The 15,132-nt window shown below is 42.1% G+C and overlaps 1 protein-coding gene and 1 long non-coding RNA gene across 3 annotated transcripts in view; one reads left to right on the forward strand and one right to left on the reverse strand.

Annotated features, from left to right (window-relative positions):
* The window catches only part of LOC142108443 (uncharacterized), a 36,839-nt gene that overhangs the window by 7,754 nt on the left and 13,953 nt on the right, over positions 1-15,132 (forward strand). Inside the window, exons 3-4 of one of the 2 annotated variants that reach the window (XR_012680149.1) lie at positions 8,350-8,558; positions 13,566-14,539. This is a non-coding gene — a long non-coding RNA (uncharacterized LOC142108443). Of the gene's footprint in view, positions 1-8,349; positions 8,559-13,565; positions 14,540-15,132 lie in introns of those variants that run through there. The other variant, XR_012680150.1, reaches the window with a different exon arrangement.
* LOC142108947 (uncharacterized) lies at positions 1,819-8,078 on the reverse strand. The gene is made up of 3 exons (XM_075192919.1): positions 8,072-8,078; positions 7,250-7,279; positions 1,819-3,692 (listed from the first exon to the last, which is right to left on the reverse strand). The coding sequence occupies exons 1-3, from the start codon at positions 8,076-8,078 to the stop codon at positions 1,819-1,821; spliced, it is 1,911 nt and encodes a 636-aa protein (XP_075049020.1).

Below are 15,132 nucleotides of genomic sequence, written 5' to 3' on the forward strand. Positions count from 1 at the left end.
ATGTCTATAACTGGAATGTTTGACAAACGATCATAAGCATTTGTCTTTACAATTCCATTCATAGAAATGGAGGGGTGCTTAAGATGTGCTCAAAAAGTGCACCTGGATCTGTAATGTTATGCAGAGTATCTCAGCATGAGTTATGGGTCTCTGGCTTGTCTTTCTATCTATAGTTGACCATCAGCTGGTACCATCTCATGTCCTGTTCTGGATGAGGACACATACACCCACCTGTTGGTGGATCTACCATTCCCGGCTTGTACTGTGAAATGCACAGTGTGACCTCTTTATGTAGAGACAGCCTGGTGCAGTGAGTGAATAGAGAAGACTGTGAAATAAATGTGAGAGGTAGTAAATATATTACACCAGGGGGTAAATGTATCAAGCTGAGAGCTTTCCGGTGGGTTTGAAAAGTGGAGATGTTGCCTATAGCAACCAATCAGATTCTAGCTGTCATTTTGTAGAATGTACTAAATAAATGATAACTAGAATCTGATTGGTTTTTCAAACCCGCCGGAAAACTCTCAGCTTGATACATTTACCCCCTGGAGTAAACGGCATAATGTACAAATTAGGGACACATCTCACATATGTTTAGAGCCGGATATACTTTTAGTTTGCTCCTCTCCTATTGGTCAGCCTAGACATCACCCTAAAGCACATTATCGCCTATTGGTTCATAATGAGCTTTGATACTGTTTCTACAGTGACATAGATGACTAGTTATTGGCTTTCTGCTTATGCAAGGCAAAGTCACATAGCTAAATAATGTCTGTCGTTCCTTGCTGCTGGGCCCCCCAAAGTGGCAGTCCTCCGACATGTGCCCTCATTGTCCCTCCCCATACTTTTACAGAACTTGTATATGAGTGTGAGCTATTCTTCCTTGTTACCAGCTATGTTTGGTTAACTACATTAACTATGTACATTAACTATGTTTGACTGACTTCATTGAGATTAGTGAAATAAAGTATGTTGTGGATAGAAAAGATGTCACAGACCATATATCAAATATCTTCAGTGTCCCCGAAACATTTACATATATATTGGAGAATGTATTGCTTCACAATCCTGGTCATATTATCTGGTGTTCTGGTCAATTCTGGTGTTATTATCAATATACATTTGATGTTTCCATACCATGCAGTTCAGCATTACAGAGGTATAACTAGAATTGGTTTTTTTTTGCCCAGGGCACGTTTTGTGATTTATAAATATACTGTAGGAGTTGTCTATACATTGTACATTGCCTGTGCCATTGTCGAACACATTACACAGACCACCATGCATTACCAAACAGCACCACTAGAGGAGTGTAGAGATCTGAATATTGTAGTTTTTTTTTTACCCAGGTTGTCATTAAAATAATGACATTATTTGTCTGCAGATGCTGTCAAGTGAGCAATAAGATACAAAATATATTAGGCTTGTCATTTGAAATCATTATTACCTTTAAAAACATTCTATACTGCCTGTCGGACACCAATATAATTTATCTAAATAACTGGTGCGATATCTGACTGATGCCACTAAGATCTTTCATCAGTGGATTTGTAAGTTGCATGCTTTGTCTTTTTACTGGGGAGCAATACGATTTAATTACATCAATAATGTGTCCAGAGAGTATTTGCATTATGGGCAACGAGCATCTTTACAAATTCCTCAGCTCTCCTACTTGGAGTCATATTATAGTGCTATTTCGGATAATAGGAATAACCACTTTAATCACGTGGGTCACTTTGCACCAGAAACCGCCCTTTGCTGCACATATTGAGTCTGGTAGAAAGTCATTGTATGGCCTTTATGCTGTGCGCTGACCTCTCAGATGAGTTTCATGGTGAATTTATTGTCCTCTGACGGAGATGATCTTCGGTTAGTCCTGGGGATATAGTCTATGTTTGCTGTGTGCTTGATATTCCCACGTCCACGGCTCCACAGGAAAATGAAGATGAAGCAGAGTGTGACAGAGCTGATGAAAGGCAGGATGCCCCCAGCAGTGATAACAACGAGAAGATGACTATGTAGTATAGGAAGTGGAGGCAAAAGGGCACTGCCATTAGATGGAGTTACTTCAAGGTGAATCCAGGCAGAGTCATTGCCGACCAAGTTACTGGCCAGACAGAGGTAATCCCCAGCATCCTTTGCTTCCACTGGGAGAAACTGAAGTGATCCTTCTGGTAGAACAGTGATCCTCCCCTCTACTCGTTCTGTAAACATCGTCATTACTGGTGCATTTATTGTCCTCCATTTCTGAGAGTCTGACCACACGGACTCCGTCACTTGCTCTGAGAAGATTGACTTATACTGAGGAAATTCTGTGGTTGTTGTTGTCTCTGCAATATCTTGCTCTGTTGGTTTGGTGCCTACTGGCCATGGTACTTGTGGCAGCACCCAGTTGGTGGAGGGCTCAGGTATGCCATGACTCTTGCAGCCGATAGTGAGACTGTCGCCTTCTGTCACTTTTACCTCTCGTGGTCCTTGTTCCACTATCCTGGGAGGTTGGCAGGTAAAGAGCTCTGGGCATAACAGCTGGGAATGATCTGGGATAATCATTCCTTGTAGAGATGCAGGAGCTGCACAGAACGGTGGCTTTCCTCCAAAATTAATTTTCTGATGCAGTAGCCAGCAAAGACGACAGTCACATGATAAATTAGTCCCAGAAAGCAACAGAGTCTCTAGGGCTCCTGGAGAAGGAAGGGCATCCTCTACTACCCAGTGAAGTGGATTATCTGAAAGGTCCAGCAGACGAAGGCAATCCAGACCATGGAAGGAACCTGAGGGTATAGAGCGGAGTCTTCCCCCAGATAATCGTAGCTCTTCTAAGTCTTTCAGAGCACTGAAACACCTTTCTGTAAGGTCAGAAATTGGATTCTGAGAGAGGTCCAATCTTCTGAGATGAATTTGAGATTGCAGTGCTTCCTCTGGTATCAAGCTTAGATTGCATTGGGTTAGTGACAAGGAGGAAAGGTTAAGTTCAGCTAGACTCAGTGGCCCAAGATTGGTAAGGGAGGGCCAATGGTCCATATCTAATACTCTCAGCAATGGCATCTCTGGAAATGAGTGATCTCGCAGCATCGTACAGGTGACCCCTCCCAGGCGTAGTTCAGAAAGTCGGGGAAGAGTAAAGAGGGCCTGAGAAGGCATACTCCCCAGTTTGGTTTTCTCCAAACCCAATCTTTGCAGCAATGGCATCCCTAGGAAAGCTCCCGGAGATATAAACAAAAGAGGGTTGTCTCCAACCTCCAAGTGTCTAAGCTCCTGCAGCCCCCGGAAAGTCTGATCCAGCAGAATGACCAACTGGTTTGCCCGCACATCTAGCCACGTCAGGTACGGCATACCTGAAAAGACTCCAGGAGGCAACAGTTTGAGCTGATTATGATGGAGTAATAGGATGCGCAGGTTTGGCAAATCGCTAAATGCTCCTGGATCTATACGGGATAGCTGGTTGTGGCTCAAGTCTAGCTCCTGCAGATCCTGCAGATGTGAAAAGGCTCTGTGCTGCACCATTCTGATCCGGTTATAACTAAGGTCCAAGAAATGGGATGAGAGGGGGATCTCTACTGGAACTACGCTGAGGAACCTGTGCTTGCACAAGGTGGTATTGTCATTGGGAGGGCAGTAACAGGGCGGAGGGCAACTGCAGCACAACATTCGGACTAAGATTCCAACAGACACAATCCAGACCGGTGGATTCAGTGATGGTTTTAGTCTCCTTGTTTCCATCTTCACAAAGAACAGAATGAAGGAGTTTTATCCGGAATGGTCATTCTGTACAGTTATCTTCTTCCAGTTCTATGTGAGACACAGACCTGTGAGTATAATTGTTATAGAGAATTAGATTCATGTCTGTTATACTTTCAGTTTATCTAAAAGCAGAAAAATTCACGTAAAGGTTTGTCAACAGATTAAAAGAAAGTTGTTTTACTTTGTGCTGTAATTTTTTTTCTTGAGATAATGCTGTTCATAATGTTCTGGTTTGTGCATGTTTGACTACTTGTAGAACAAGCATTTATCAGGTAAAGCCATTGTGTTTTCACAAGAGAATGGCACAAACAAGTTACACTTTCATGAGAGAGAGGCAGAAATAAGTATATGTATGGAGAACTCTAGATCAGTGTAGACAGAACAGAACCTATGTACATGATTTTCATCTACAGTATTAAACACTCATTTAGTTGTTTAGAGCACTTAATTCAAACCCTGTGCCAAACTAAACAGTGCAGCCTATCCATTCACTAGGAACCAGTGACATCGCTGAGCTCTGCAGCCTATCCATTCACTAGCGACCAGTGACATCACTGAGAGTGCAGCCTATCCATTCACTAGGAACCAGTGACATCGCTGAGCTCTGCAGCCTATCCATTCACTAGCGACCAGTGACATCACTGAGAGTGCAGTCTATCCAGTCACTAGGGACCAGTGACATCACTGAGAGTGCAGCCTATCCAGTCACTAGGAACCAGTGACATCACTGAGAGTGCAGCCTATCCAGTCACTAGGGACCAGTGACATCACTGAGCATGCAGCCTATCCAGTCACTAGGAACCAGTGACGTCACTGAGAGTGCAACCTATCCAGTCACTAGGGACCAGTGACATCACTGAGAGTGCAGCCTATCCAGTCACTAGGAACCAGTGACATCACTGAGAGTGCAGCCTATCCATTCTCTGCAGCATATCCATTCACTAGGGACCAGTGACATCACTGAGAGCTCTGCAGCCTATCCAGTCACTAGGAACAAGTGACATCACTGAGAGCTCTGCAGCCTATCCAGTCACTAGGAACCAGTGACATCGCTGAGCTCTGCAGCCTATCCATTCACTAGCGACCAGTGACATCACTGAGAATGCAGTCTATCCAGTCACTAGGAACCAGTCACGTCACTGAGAGTGCAACCTATCCAGTCACTAGGAACCAATGACGTTACTGAGAGTGCAACCTATCCATTCTCTGCAGCCTATCCATTCACTAGGGACCAGTGACATCACTGAAAATGCAGCCTATCCAGTCACTAGGAACTAGTGACATCACTGAGAGCTCTGCAGCCTATCCAGTCACTAGGAACCAGTGACGTCACTGAGAATGCAGCCTATCCAGTCACAAGGAACTAGTGACATCACTGACAATGCAGCCTTTCCATTCACTAAGACCCAGTGACATCACTGAGAATACAACCTATCCAGTCACTAAGACCCAGTGACATCACTGAGAATACAACCTTACCAGTGACATCACTGAGAATACAGCCCATCCATTCACATCACCGTTGCGCTCCCATGCTTACGGTATTGTCCACGGAAGTGTCTTATGGAACAGAGGTTTGGTTTCAATCAACTTTATTGTTCCAAGAAAACAAAGTTCTCTTAGGTCTCTAAGTGTACAATGACCTATGTATACACACATCTTTCTATTCTCTGTAGATCACCATGCTTCCGTTATTCTATAATATATAAATATAAACCAAAATTAATGAGCACATAACGCACATATCATATGAAAATGTATGCACAATGATGTGTATACATTGATCTTACATCGGGCTATTCAATTTTAGATAAAAGTACATTATACCATAGAAGACATAGTCATTAACCTATATAAAAGTATGTTCTACCACAAGTTATATTATATTATAGGAACCATTTAATCTCAAAATCTGCATTTAACCCTTCAGGGGTTAATGCCCTTACGTTATATATCGATACAGGAGATACATACAGAAAGTTGAAAAATTATCCAACAGTTTCTATCATTAGTGGGCTGAGAACGCTTGTGACTAAGTATGTGAATGAGGATGTGTTAGAAAAACATTTGTTGGACTTCAATATGATTCCGTATCCCGAAACTCCTGTCCTGTATATGTTGCCCAAGATCCACAAAGATAGGCGGAAACCCCCGGATAGGCTTATCTCGGGCACAGGGGGTCGGCCACAGTTCATTTTGTCCGAAATTATTGATCATTATTTACAGCCGCTAGCTCAATCAAGTAGGTCATATCTCCGAGACACCAAATGTTTTTTAGAGAAATTGTCCAGAATTGAATGGCAGTCAAATTTGATGTTGGTGACGGCCGATGTAAAATTCCTCTATACCATTATAGAACATTATTTGGGAGTGGAGGCCATATCCAAGTCATTGGAAAAATCCACATATTCAGAGGGCCTGAAAAGTTTCCTTAAAGAGGGGATCAACTTTTATTTTGTTCTATAGTTATTTCAGGTTTCAAGGGCAGTACTACGCTCAGTGTGTTGGCACGACCATGGGCACCAGGTTCGCCCTGAGCTATGCCGATATATTTATGGCCCAATGGGAGGAGTTAAGTGTATGGGGCATGATTTTGGGGCCAACCTGGTGGCCTGGTACAGATACATTGATGATGTATTTTTTGTCTAGAAGGGGACAGAGGAAGAGCTCCATAAGTTTTGTCATCATTTAAATAGCAATACCTTGAATATAGAGCTGACTTTTGACTTTAGTTGAGTACATGTCAATTTCTTAGACATAACAGTGTATGTGAAGGAAAGAGTTATTCAAACAAAATCGTCTGAAAAACCCACGTACACAGTCAGCTACATCCAACGTGATAGTAATCACCATGGGATATGGTTGGAAAATATTCCCCCTAGGTCAAATGAAGAGAGTGAAGAGGAATTGTTCAGAACATGTATGTAAGACTCAAATCTTAGAAATGAAGGTTAGATTTAAAGAGAAGAGTACAGTGCTGAAAGTGTTAATAAGGCAGAAGAGAGGGTTATGCAGTTGGATAGAAAAAACATTCTTACCTCTGGGGAGGACTTTAAAAATAGGCGATTGTGCAATTTTGAGTGAGCCTTTGTAGCACGATTTTCGAAAGATCACAAACAGGTAGAGAAGATATTGCAAAATATTGAGATTTATTAAAAAGGGGATACTGTGATTGGAGGCATCATTCCGGAAAAGCCGTTTTTTATTTATAGAAAGGCTCCAAATATAATATCCAAGGATACAATGGTACGAAGCAGTCTACCAGAGGACACAAGGAGATCTATAAGAACGATTCCATAGTTGTGGCATGTGTATGGCATGTACAGTATGTAAATAAGCTACCAATAAAACTACTCTATTGGAAATTAATGGGTATAGGTTTAAAATTGATCAATTTATGACGTGTAATAGCAGGAATGTAATCTATATTATACAATGTACATGTGGAAAAATCTATGTGGGCAAGACCACACGTCCCCTAAAAGTTAGATTAAGGGAACATGTTTATAATATAAGGAAGGGATTGGAGACTCATTCTCTATCCCACCATTTTAAGATGGTACATTCCTGCAAAGCAGAACAAATTAAACACTTTTGGGGGATACAATTGGTCGAGGAATCTTGGAAAATTAGAGATATGACCAGCACCTTGGCTAGAGCTGAGATGAGATGGATACTAAATTAATGCACAAGGTCACTTTCCTCTTTGCATTTCTCCTTTGCTTTATGTATGGATGGGAGAATTTGATATCAAGGAACTTGTGAGAAAACTGCACCCATAAGGAGATTTGAGAAGGCGCATGATTCTATGGATGGCTGTAAGCATATACCCTGTAGGGGATTAGCGGAAATTAGAATCACCTGGTGTGTCTTGATCTACACTTTTAATTTACACAGAGAAAAGAGGAAGGCATCTGCCATATGGTGGTGGACTTATTGTCATTCATTTCTTCAGGACATATTGCACTATGTTGTATATTGTGTTTTTTGTGTCCTAAAAAGGACATGGGATTTCACTCATTTGAGAAAAAGCTAGAACTCAAGTTGAGGATTATTCCAATGTCCAAAAAAAAAGAGGAGCGCAAGTGTATGTATTAGTTTGGACAATGAGTTCACCTTTTTTGATAGATTGTCTCCTTGGTCTGGTGTGCACAGGAGTAACCTCATTCCCCTTACACTTCTCTTATATAGTTCCCAACTGGTCCTAATTTACAGGGATAGTCCCACATTTTAAAGAGAATTTTTATCCCTGAAAATATCGCCAGTTGTCAATATTGGTTATCTGTGGAATTCAATTATTTATTTTCTGCATGTTAAATGCAAATCTCACCATGCATTCTTATTCTCTAGCCTTTATAAGTTAATATGTATTGAACAACAGTATTTGCAATATAAAATCATGCTATGAAAGTCCATAATCCTATCATGATCGGAATTGTAGTGCCCCAGGAACCTCAGAGACAATATCACTCATCCCAAAGGGTCTTTGGAATCTCTCTTAGAATGTAGGCAACAACACCAGGGGCAATTTCTATCACTTGTTGTCTTAACTTGAGGTTAATAGCTTGTTTTACCCACTAACGACAAATGATCCCTTTTGTTTCACAGAAGCCGCAGAGAAAGTCCCAGAAATCCTCTTGTCAGCCGAGTTCCTGATGCCATGGGAGTGAAATCTTAGCGTGCCTCCTGCTGAATATTTAATCTGCTAATTTTATGGTATCCTGGCTAGCGGGTGGAGATGGCCTGCCACACGAGAGGACTGTACCCAGGAAAATATGAAAAGAGTAGATGAGGTTTCCAGCATGCTCGCATGAGCGGTGAGTAAGAATCAGCCGACCATATGTCTGATTGTCAGAGCTGCCACACACAATTATACCAGGGAGAGAGACTGCGTCATTACAAAGGCTGTTTAATAACTAATGCAAGGTGCCACTCAAATGGCAATATACCATGGACACAGGCCTTGAAGGAAAGTGTCTCCAGAAAACTTGTACTAAATAGTTACATAGAATACACACACAGACGCTACGCCATGCAGTATTGCAGAACAATTACTGAAAGTAACATGCATATAACTAGTGGATGATGGACACAGGGCCAGGTGCTAAGAGGTTGTCTGCCAAGCACTCAGCCTAGAAAGCAGATTTCTCCCTGGAAAGGAGACGGGGAGTCAGGCAGAGGTCTGGAGTATCATTTCAACTCTCAGTACAAGGAGACATCCGAGTGGTGTGCCTTTCATTAGACACAACAAGAACTCGGAGTGTTTCATTAGACACCACAACAGCTTGGTGTGTTGTGGAGGAAAACGACAAGTCCTGTGACAGATCTGTTATATGATTGGCTGTGTGATGTCTCCGACATCTCTAGATAAGTGCGTCTATGTAACATACAGGACTCGTCTCCTCAATTCCAGGTTCATCCATTTCTTTACTAGTATCTGGTAGAATTGGGAGCAGTGATTGAGCAGAGACCAGTCACAGCAGCCAGAAAGACTGCAATATATCATTATTATTATTGTTATTGACATTTATTTATATAGCGTCAGCATATTCAGTATTCCATATATACACTTTTCATGCAGTGATACTACTGTGACACTTTTAGTTATCTGTTGAGCTTCTAAACTTCACATGATTGTGTCCTCACTGGCTATAATTGAACTGTGATTGCCCAAAAATATATTGAAAACAGCTGTTTTCTACGGAAAATGATTATTGCAGGTGTTTTCTTTATTTATCAAGGGGTTAACATAGGAGCAAGCTGCTGGTTGTGAGTGCGTACACACTTCAGAATTTGCTCTACATCTTTCCATTGTTTATAGATAGTTTTAGTCCGGTTATAAAATCAAATCAAATGATACAATGTCCTTTAGTACGATACAACATGATCGTGGGAGCGTACAACCTAGCGGTCGTTTATCGTATGATTGGCCCAGTAATCAGGTGAAAAACCTGTAGTGTGTCCCAGCTTAAGTCACTCTCCATTATATACATGTGTTTCATATTTATATCAACACATAGAGTTTGAATATTTCGTGCCCAGAATGCATTTGCATCAATGTGAAAAATGTCCATTGTGCGTGAAAAGAGGACAGTGCGAAAAGTGGTGTGTCTATTCAATATGCTGTTAACCTTCACATCCCTTCATATCCATCAACATCCGATTACATCCCTTCTTATCCCTCCACATCCCTTCTTATCCCTCCACATCCCTTCTTGTCCATCAACATCCTAATACATCCCTTCTTATCCCTCCACATCCCTTCTTGTCCATCAACATCCTAATACATCCCTTCTTATCCCTCCACATCCCTTCAAATCAATCAACATCCTATTACATCCCTTTTTATCCTTCCACATCCCTTCTTGTCCATCAACATCCTAATACATCCCTTCTTATCCCTCCACATCCCTTCTTATCCCTCCACATCCCTTCTTATCCCTCCACATCCCTTCTTATCGCTCCAGATCCCTTTATATGAATCAACTTCCTAATACATCCCTTCTTATCCCTCCACATCCCTTCTTATCCCTCCAGATCCCTTCTTATACCTCCAGATCCCTTCTTATCCCTCCAGATCCCTTCTTATCCCTCCACATCCCTTCTTATCCCTCCACATCCCTTCTTATCCCTCCACATCCCTTCTTATACCTCCAGATCCCTTCTTATACCTCCAGATCCCTTCTTATCCCTCCAGATCCCTTCTTATCCCTCCACATCCCTTCTTATCCCTCCACATCCCTTCTTATCCCTCCACATCCCTTCTTATACCTCCAGATCCCTTCTTATACCTCCAGATCCCTTCTTATCCCTCCAGATCCCTTCTTATCCCTCCACATCCCTTTTTATCCCCCCACATCCCTTCTTATCCCTCCACATCCCTTCTTATACCTCCAGATCCCTTCTTATCCCTCCACATCCCTTCATATGAATCAACATCCTAATACATCCCTTCTTATCCCTCCACATCCCTTCTTATCCCTCCACATCCCTTCTTATCCATCAACATCCTAATACATCCCTTCTTATCCCTCCACATCCCTTCTTATCCCTCCACCTCCCTTCTTATCCCTCCACCTCCCTTCTTATACCTCCAGATCCCTTCTTATACCTCCAGATCCCTTCTTATCCCTCCACCTCCCTTCTTATACCTCCAGATCCCTTCTTATACCTCCAGATCCCTTCTTATCCCTCCAGATCCCTTCTTATCCCTCCAGATCCCTTCTTATCCCTCCACATCCCTTTTTATCCCCCCACATCCCTTCTTATCCCTCCACATCCCTTCTTATACCTCCAGATCCCTTCTTATCCCTCCACATCCCTTCTTATACCTCCAGATCCCTTCTTATCCCTCCACATCCCTTCATATGAATCAACATCCTAATACATCCCTTCTTATCCCTATACATCCCTTCTTATCCCTCCACATCCCTTCTTGTCCATCAACATCCTAATACATCCCTTCTTATCCCTCCACATCCCTTCAAATCAATCAACATCCTATTACATCCCTTTTTATCCCCCCACATCCCTTCTTATCCCTCCACATCCCTTCTTATCCCTCCACATCCCTTCTTATCGCTCCAGATCCCTTTATATGAATCAACTTCCTAATACATCCCTTCTTATCCCTCCACATCCCTTCTTATCCCTCCAGATCCCTTCTTATACCTCCAGATCCCTTCTTATCCCTCCAGATCCCTTCTTATCCCTCCACATCCCTTCTTATCCCTCCACATCCCTTCTTATCCCTCCACATCCCTTCTTATACCTCCAGATCCCTTCTTATCCCTCCAGATCCCTTCATATGAATCAACATCCTAATACATCCCTTCTTATCCCTATACATCCCTTCTTATCCCTTCACATCCCTTTTTATCTTTTCACATCCCATCATATCCATCAACATCCTAATACATCATTCTTATCCCTCCACATCCCTTCTTATCCCTCCAGATCCCTCTGAATCAATCAACATCCTAATACATCATTCTTATCCCTTGACATCCATTCTTATCCCTCCACATCCCTTCATATGAATCAACATCCTATTACATCCCTTTTCATCCTTCCACATCCCTTCTTTTCCATCAACATCCTAATACATCCCTTCTTATCTCTCCACCTCCCTTTTTATCCTTCCACATCCCTTCTTATCCATCAACATCCTATTACATCCCTTCTTATCCCTCCACATCCCTTCTTATCCCTCCAGATCCCTTCATATGAATCAACATCCTATTACATCCCTTTTTATCCTTCCACATCCCTTCTTATCCATCAACATCCTATTACATCCCTTCTTATCCCTCTAGATCCCTCTAGATCCCTTCATATCCCCCCTCCACATACCTTCTTATACCTTCTTATACCTCCACATCCCTTCAGATCATGGTTCCCTAAGTATTCATTGAGAACCAGAGGTGTTGTACTCTTGTAACCATTCCATCCCTGAGTGATATTTCTTAGGCATATAGTACACACAGTAAATGCCACCCCGGTCTTGACAAATATGTCTCTGGTTACATTCTATGGAAGCAGAAGGACAAGATGGAAGAGCACCCAGAGGTGGAACAAGTTATTAAAAACTAAAGTATATTAGCTGCTAGTTCAGTGACAATAGTGACACGCAGTCTTTATATGGATAGTCAGGACGTCTGAGAAGTAATATCTCTGCACCTTTGCCCTGTCCTTGTGCTTTTAAATACAAGACATCATACAAAAATATATCTAATGGCTCTGTTTAATAGCCTTGGGGCTCAGAGTCTATAGCAGTGCACAGCGGGATATCTGTAGTGTGCAGAGATCACAGGCAAGGAACAACATACAGCTAATAATATTTGCACTGTTCTACTAGACAACACCTGAAATAAAAAACTAGTTTACCCCAGGGAATGTTAATCCCAATATCTCATGGTCTATATTGCTCAGCCACCCAGTCATGATATCCAGGGTTTACACTTAAGCTTTGTCTACCGTACATTTTAACATTTAGCATTTCAGAGTAATATTTATAATGTGTTCCCTACATAGCTCTAGAGATTATTCCTAACATGTGGATATGAACCAATGATCTGCAGAGAGGTAGTAGAACAGTTTATCTTTGTTTGCCTGGATTTGGGGAAAAATTTAGTAAATATTAACTGGAAATAGCTCTGAAACTCATGTTCCTGCAACACAGAGACTCAGCTTGGACACTGTATTTCTTCTTCCTTATATCATGGCGGAATTTAGCTCCTATAACATTACATATACGTGTGTTACTTAGAGGTGTAGGGAATATAAATCTCTGTGGGTTTTTTTTTGTTTTTTTTTCATTTTAGTTGTTTACAAATTCCTGTATAGCTTGAGCTAATTATTGTCTCTGTTTCCAGGAAGTTTTGTTCAGTTAAGTATATTTTCAGTTGATCTTATGTTCAATAGTGAGTCCAAGATTAATCAAGACACAATAACGTGTTTCCCAAGTGAAGGATAGTATTAAATAAACTGAGAATAACCAGGCCCACCAATCTAGGTGAGAAAGACCACAATTTAAATAGTCAATGAGCGCAAAGTATAGAAACAGCGTCATAGCGCCATTTTTAGCGCCTTATTAAGGTTAATGTAGGGATTTTAAAATCTATTGTGATGGGTACAGGCTTAATGTTGTAAAGATAAATTTGAAGCATGTATTCCTACTGCTGATCAGTGCTGCCGTCTGTAGGTATCTGCAGACCCAGATGTTTGTCACCCACACATAATGTACTTGATGTGCCCTACCTGTGCAGTGGCGTCCTCGCTGCCTCTCTGTCTTCATCCTGGGGGTCGACTTTATGTATTTGCAGGATGGTGATTAGTGCCAGAAAGAGCTCGTGGGAGACATCTGGAGAGCAGGCTTCATACTGAGACAGACACGCTACACCTATAAGTCCTTAATATTTAATGTGCTCTGCCCTTACTGAAAGGGGAAGACATGCATAGGGACCACACCGAGATTCAGTGATGTGCGACCTGACATCTAAACACTGGAGACAAGACCCGGTCTGATCCCTGTCCTGGCTCTATATTCTGTATGTAAATCCTGGGACCGCTGCAAGAAGCTTCTGTGACTGATAGTAATCAGAGTGATTTCCTCTATATTGGGTGGATATTATGTGTCTTACAGTTTTTATTCATTATTGAGAGGAGAGATAATTGTAACCCATTGGCACCTACTTTTCTTTAATGTTCAGGAGACTCTGTGTGACTTCCCAGACTCCAGTTTACCTGTTTGCAGGGTGGGTGGTGTGGTGCCATGATCACACCCATGTTAGTGAACACTAAGCGGGGAAAGGCATGCTTAGCATCATCATACGTCGTGCTTCAGGTACTTATTGACGCAAATGGCGTCATCAGACCACGCCCACCGCTTCTTTTCGTACCTCGCCTCCGCAAGGGAAGTGTAAGAACCGGGCACGTATAGTTTAACCTCCTGCCTGCTTCTTTCTACACCTCTGAAAGCATCGCTCCTTAGATCATTGACTTATTCAGATTCAAAGCTGGGCTACAAAGGTCACTTTTACCTACAACCACAGATTAAAACCAAGTTCTTCCCAGTTGGCAAAACTTAACACAGAACAAGGGCATACGAGGTTGAGCGAGGAGGCAGAGGGCAGAGAGGGCAGAGAAGGCCCGGCTCGTGAGAGCTTTCAGTCTTAGACACACAAGTGCCAATGTAGAAACAAATGAAAGTTTACAAATGTGACCCATGTGTAAAGGAATCGCAGGCGCAGTAATGGCACCGAAGAATGATAAGGGAGGATGGTCGCTAGGGAGCCCGTGGCAGGTGGCATGAAGAAGGGGGGGGGGGGGCAGATAACGAAGTCCGTCCTACTTTGTTACACCTGAGCAGTGCAGGTAGCCACTCAGGAACAGGAGGCAGGACAAGGTGAGGGTAGTTACAGGAGAGGGGGAAGAAAGTTTTATCCCTTCACTTTCATGACTTACTGAGGACATAAGGCTCTAGCAAGTAGTATTTTATGAGAAAAATGTCAATGTTGTTCTGTGGACAGATGTGATAATAGGTAGGACTCAGTCCTGCAAATGGCTGTGCAAAGTGTTTGCACGGAAACACTCTATGCACTATTGTATGTAGAATGTACCCAAATAAGCTGCATATAGTGAACTATGCTTTGTGCACATGTTTTGCAGATTCTAAATGAAGTATTATCATGTTGCATGTTGAGATACAGAATACTGATTGCAGATAAACACCATTGTGACAAGTTCTGATGTATGCAATAAGTACATGTGTCTGTAATGTTCTTCACTGACTCTATATAATTGGATGTACGTCTTGTAAACACCTTGCTGTTATAGGTCTTATTATTGTCAATATTACAGATGCCTTTGATAGTGTAACTGCATCCAAAT

Source organism: Mixophyes fleayi, chromosome 12, assembly GCF_038048845.1.
Source record: "Mixophyes fleayi isolate aMixFle1 chromosome 12, aMixFle1.hap1, whole genome shotgun sequence".
Lineage (NCBI taxonomy): Eukaryota > Metazoa > Chordata > Amphibia > Anura > Limnodynastidae > Mixophyes > Mixophyes fleayi.

What these genes read in the sequence shown, in the direction of transcription:
- LOC142108947 (XM_075192919.1), bottom strand. An exon ending in TCCAATCCCTTCCTTATATT is followed by an intron (nt 3,693 to 7,249) that starts ATAAACATGTTC and finishes TAAAACCATCAC; the next exon opens with TGAATCCACCGGTCTGGATT.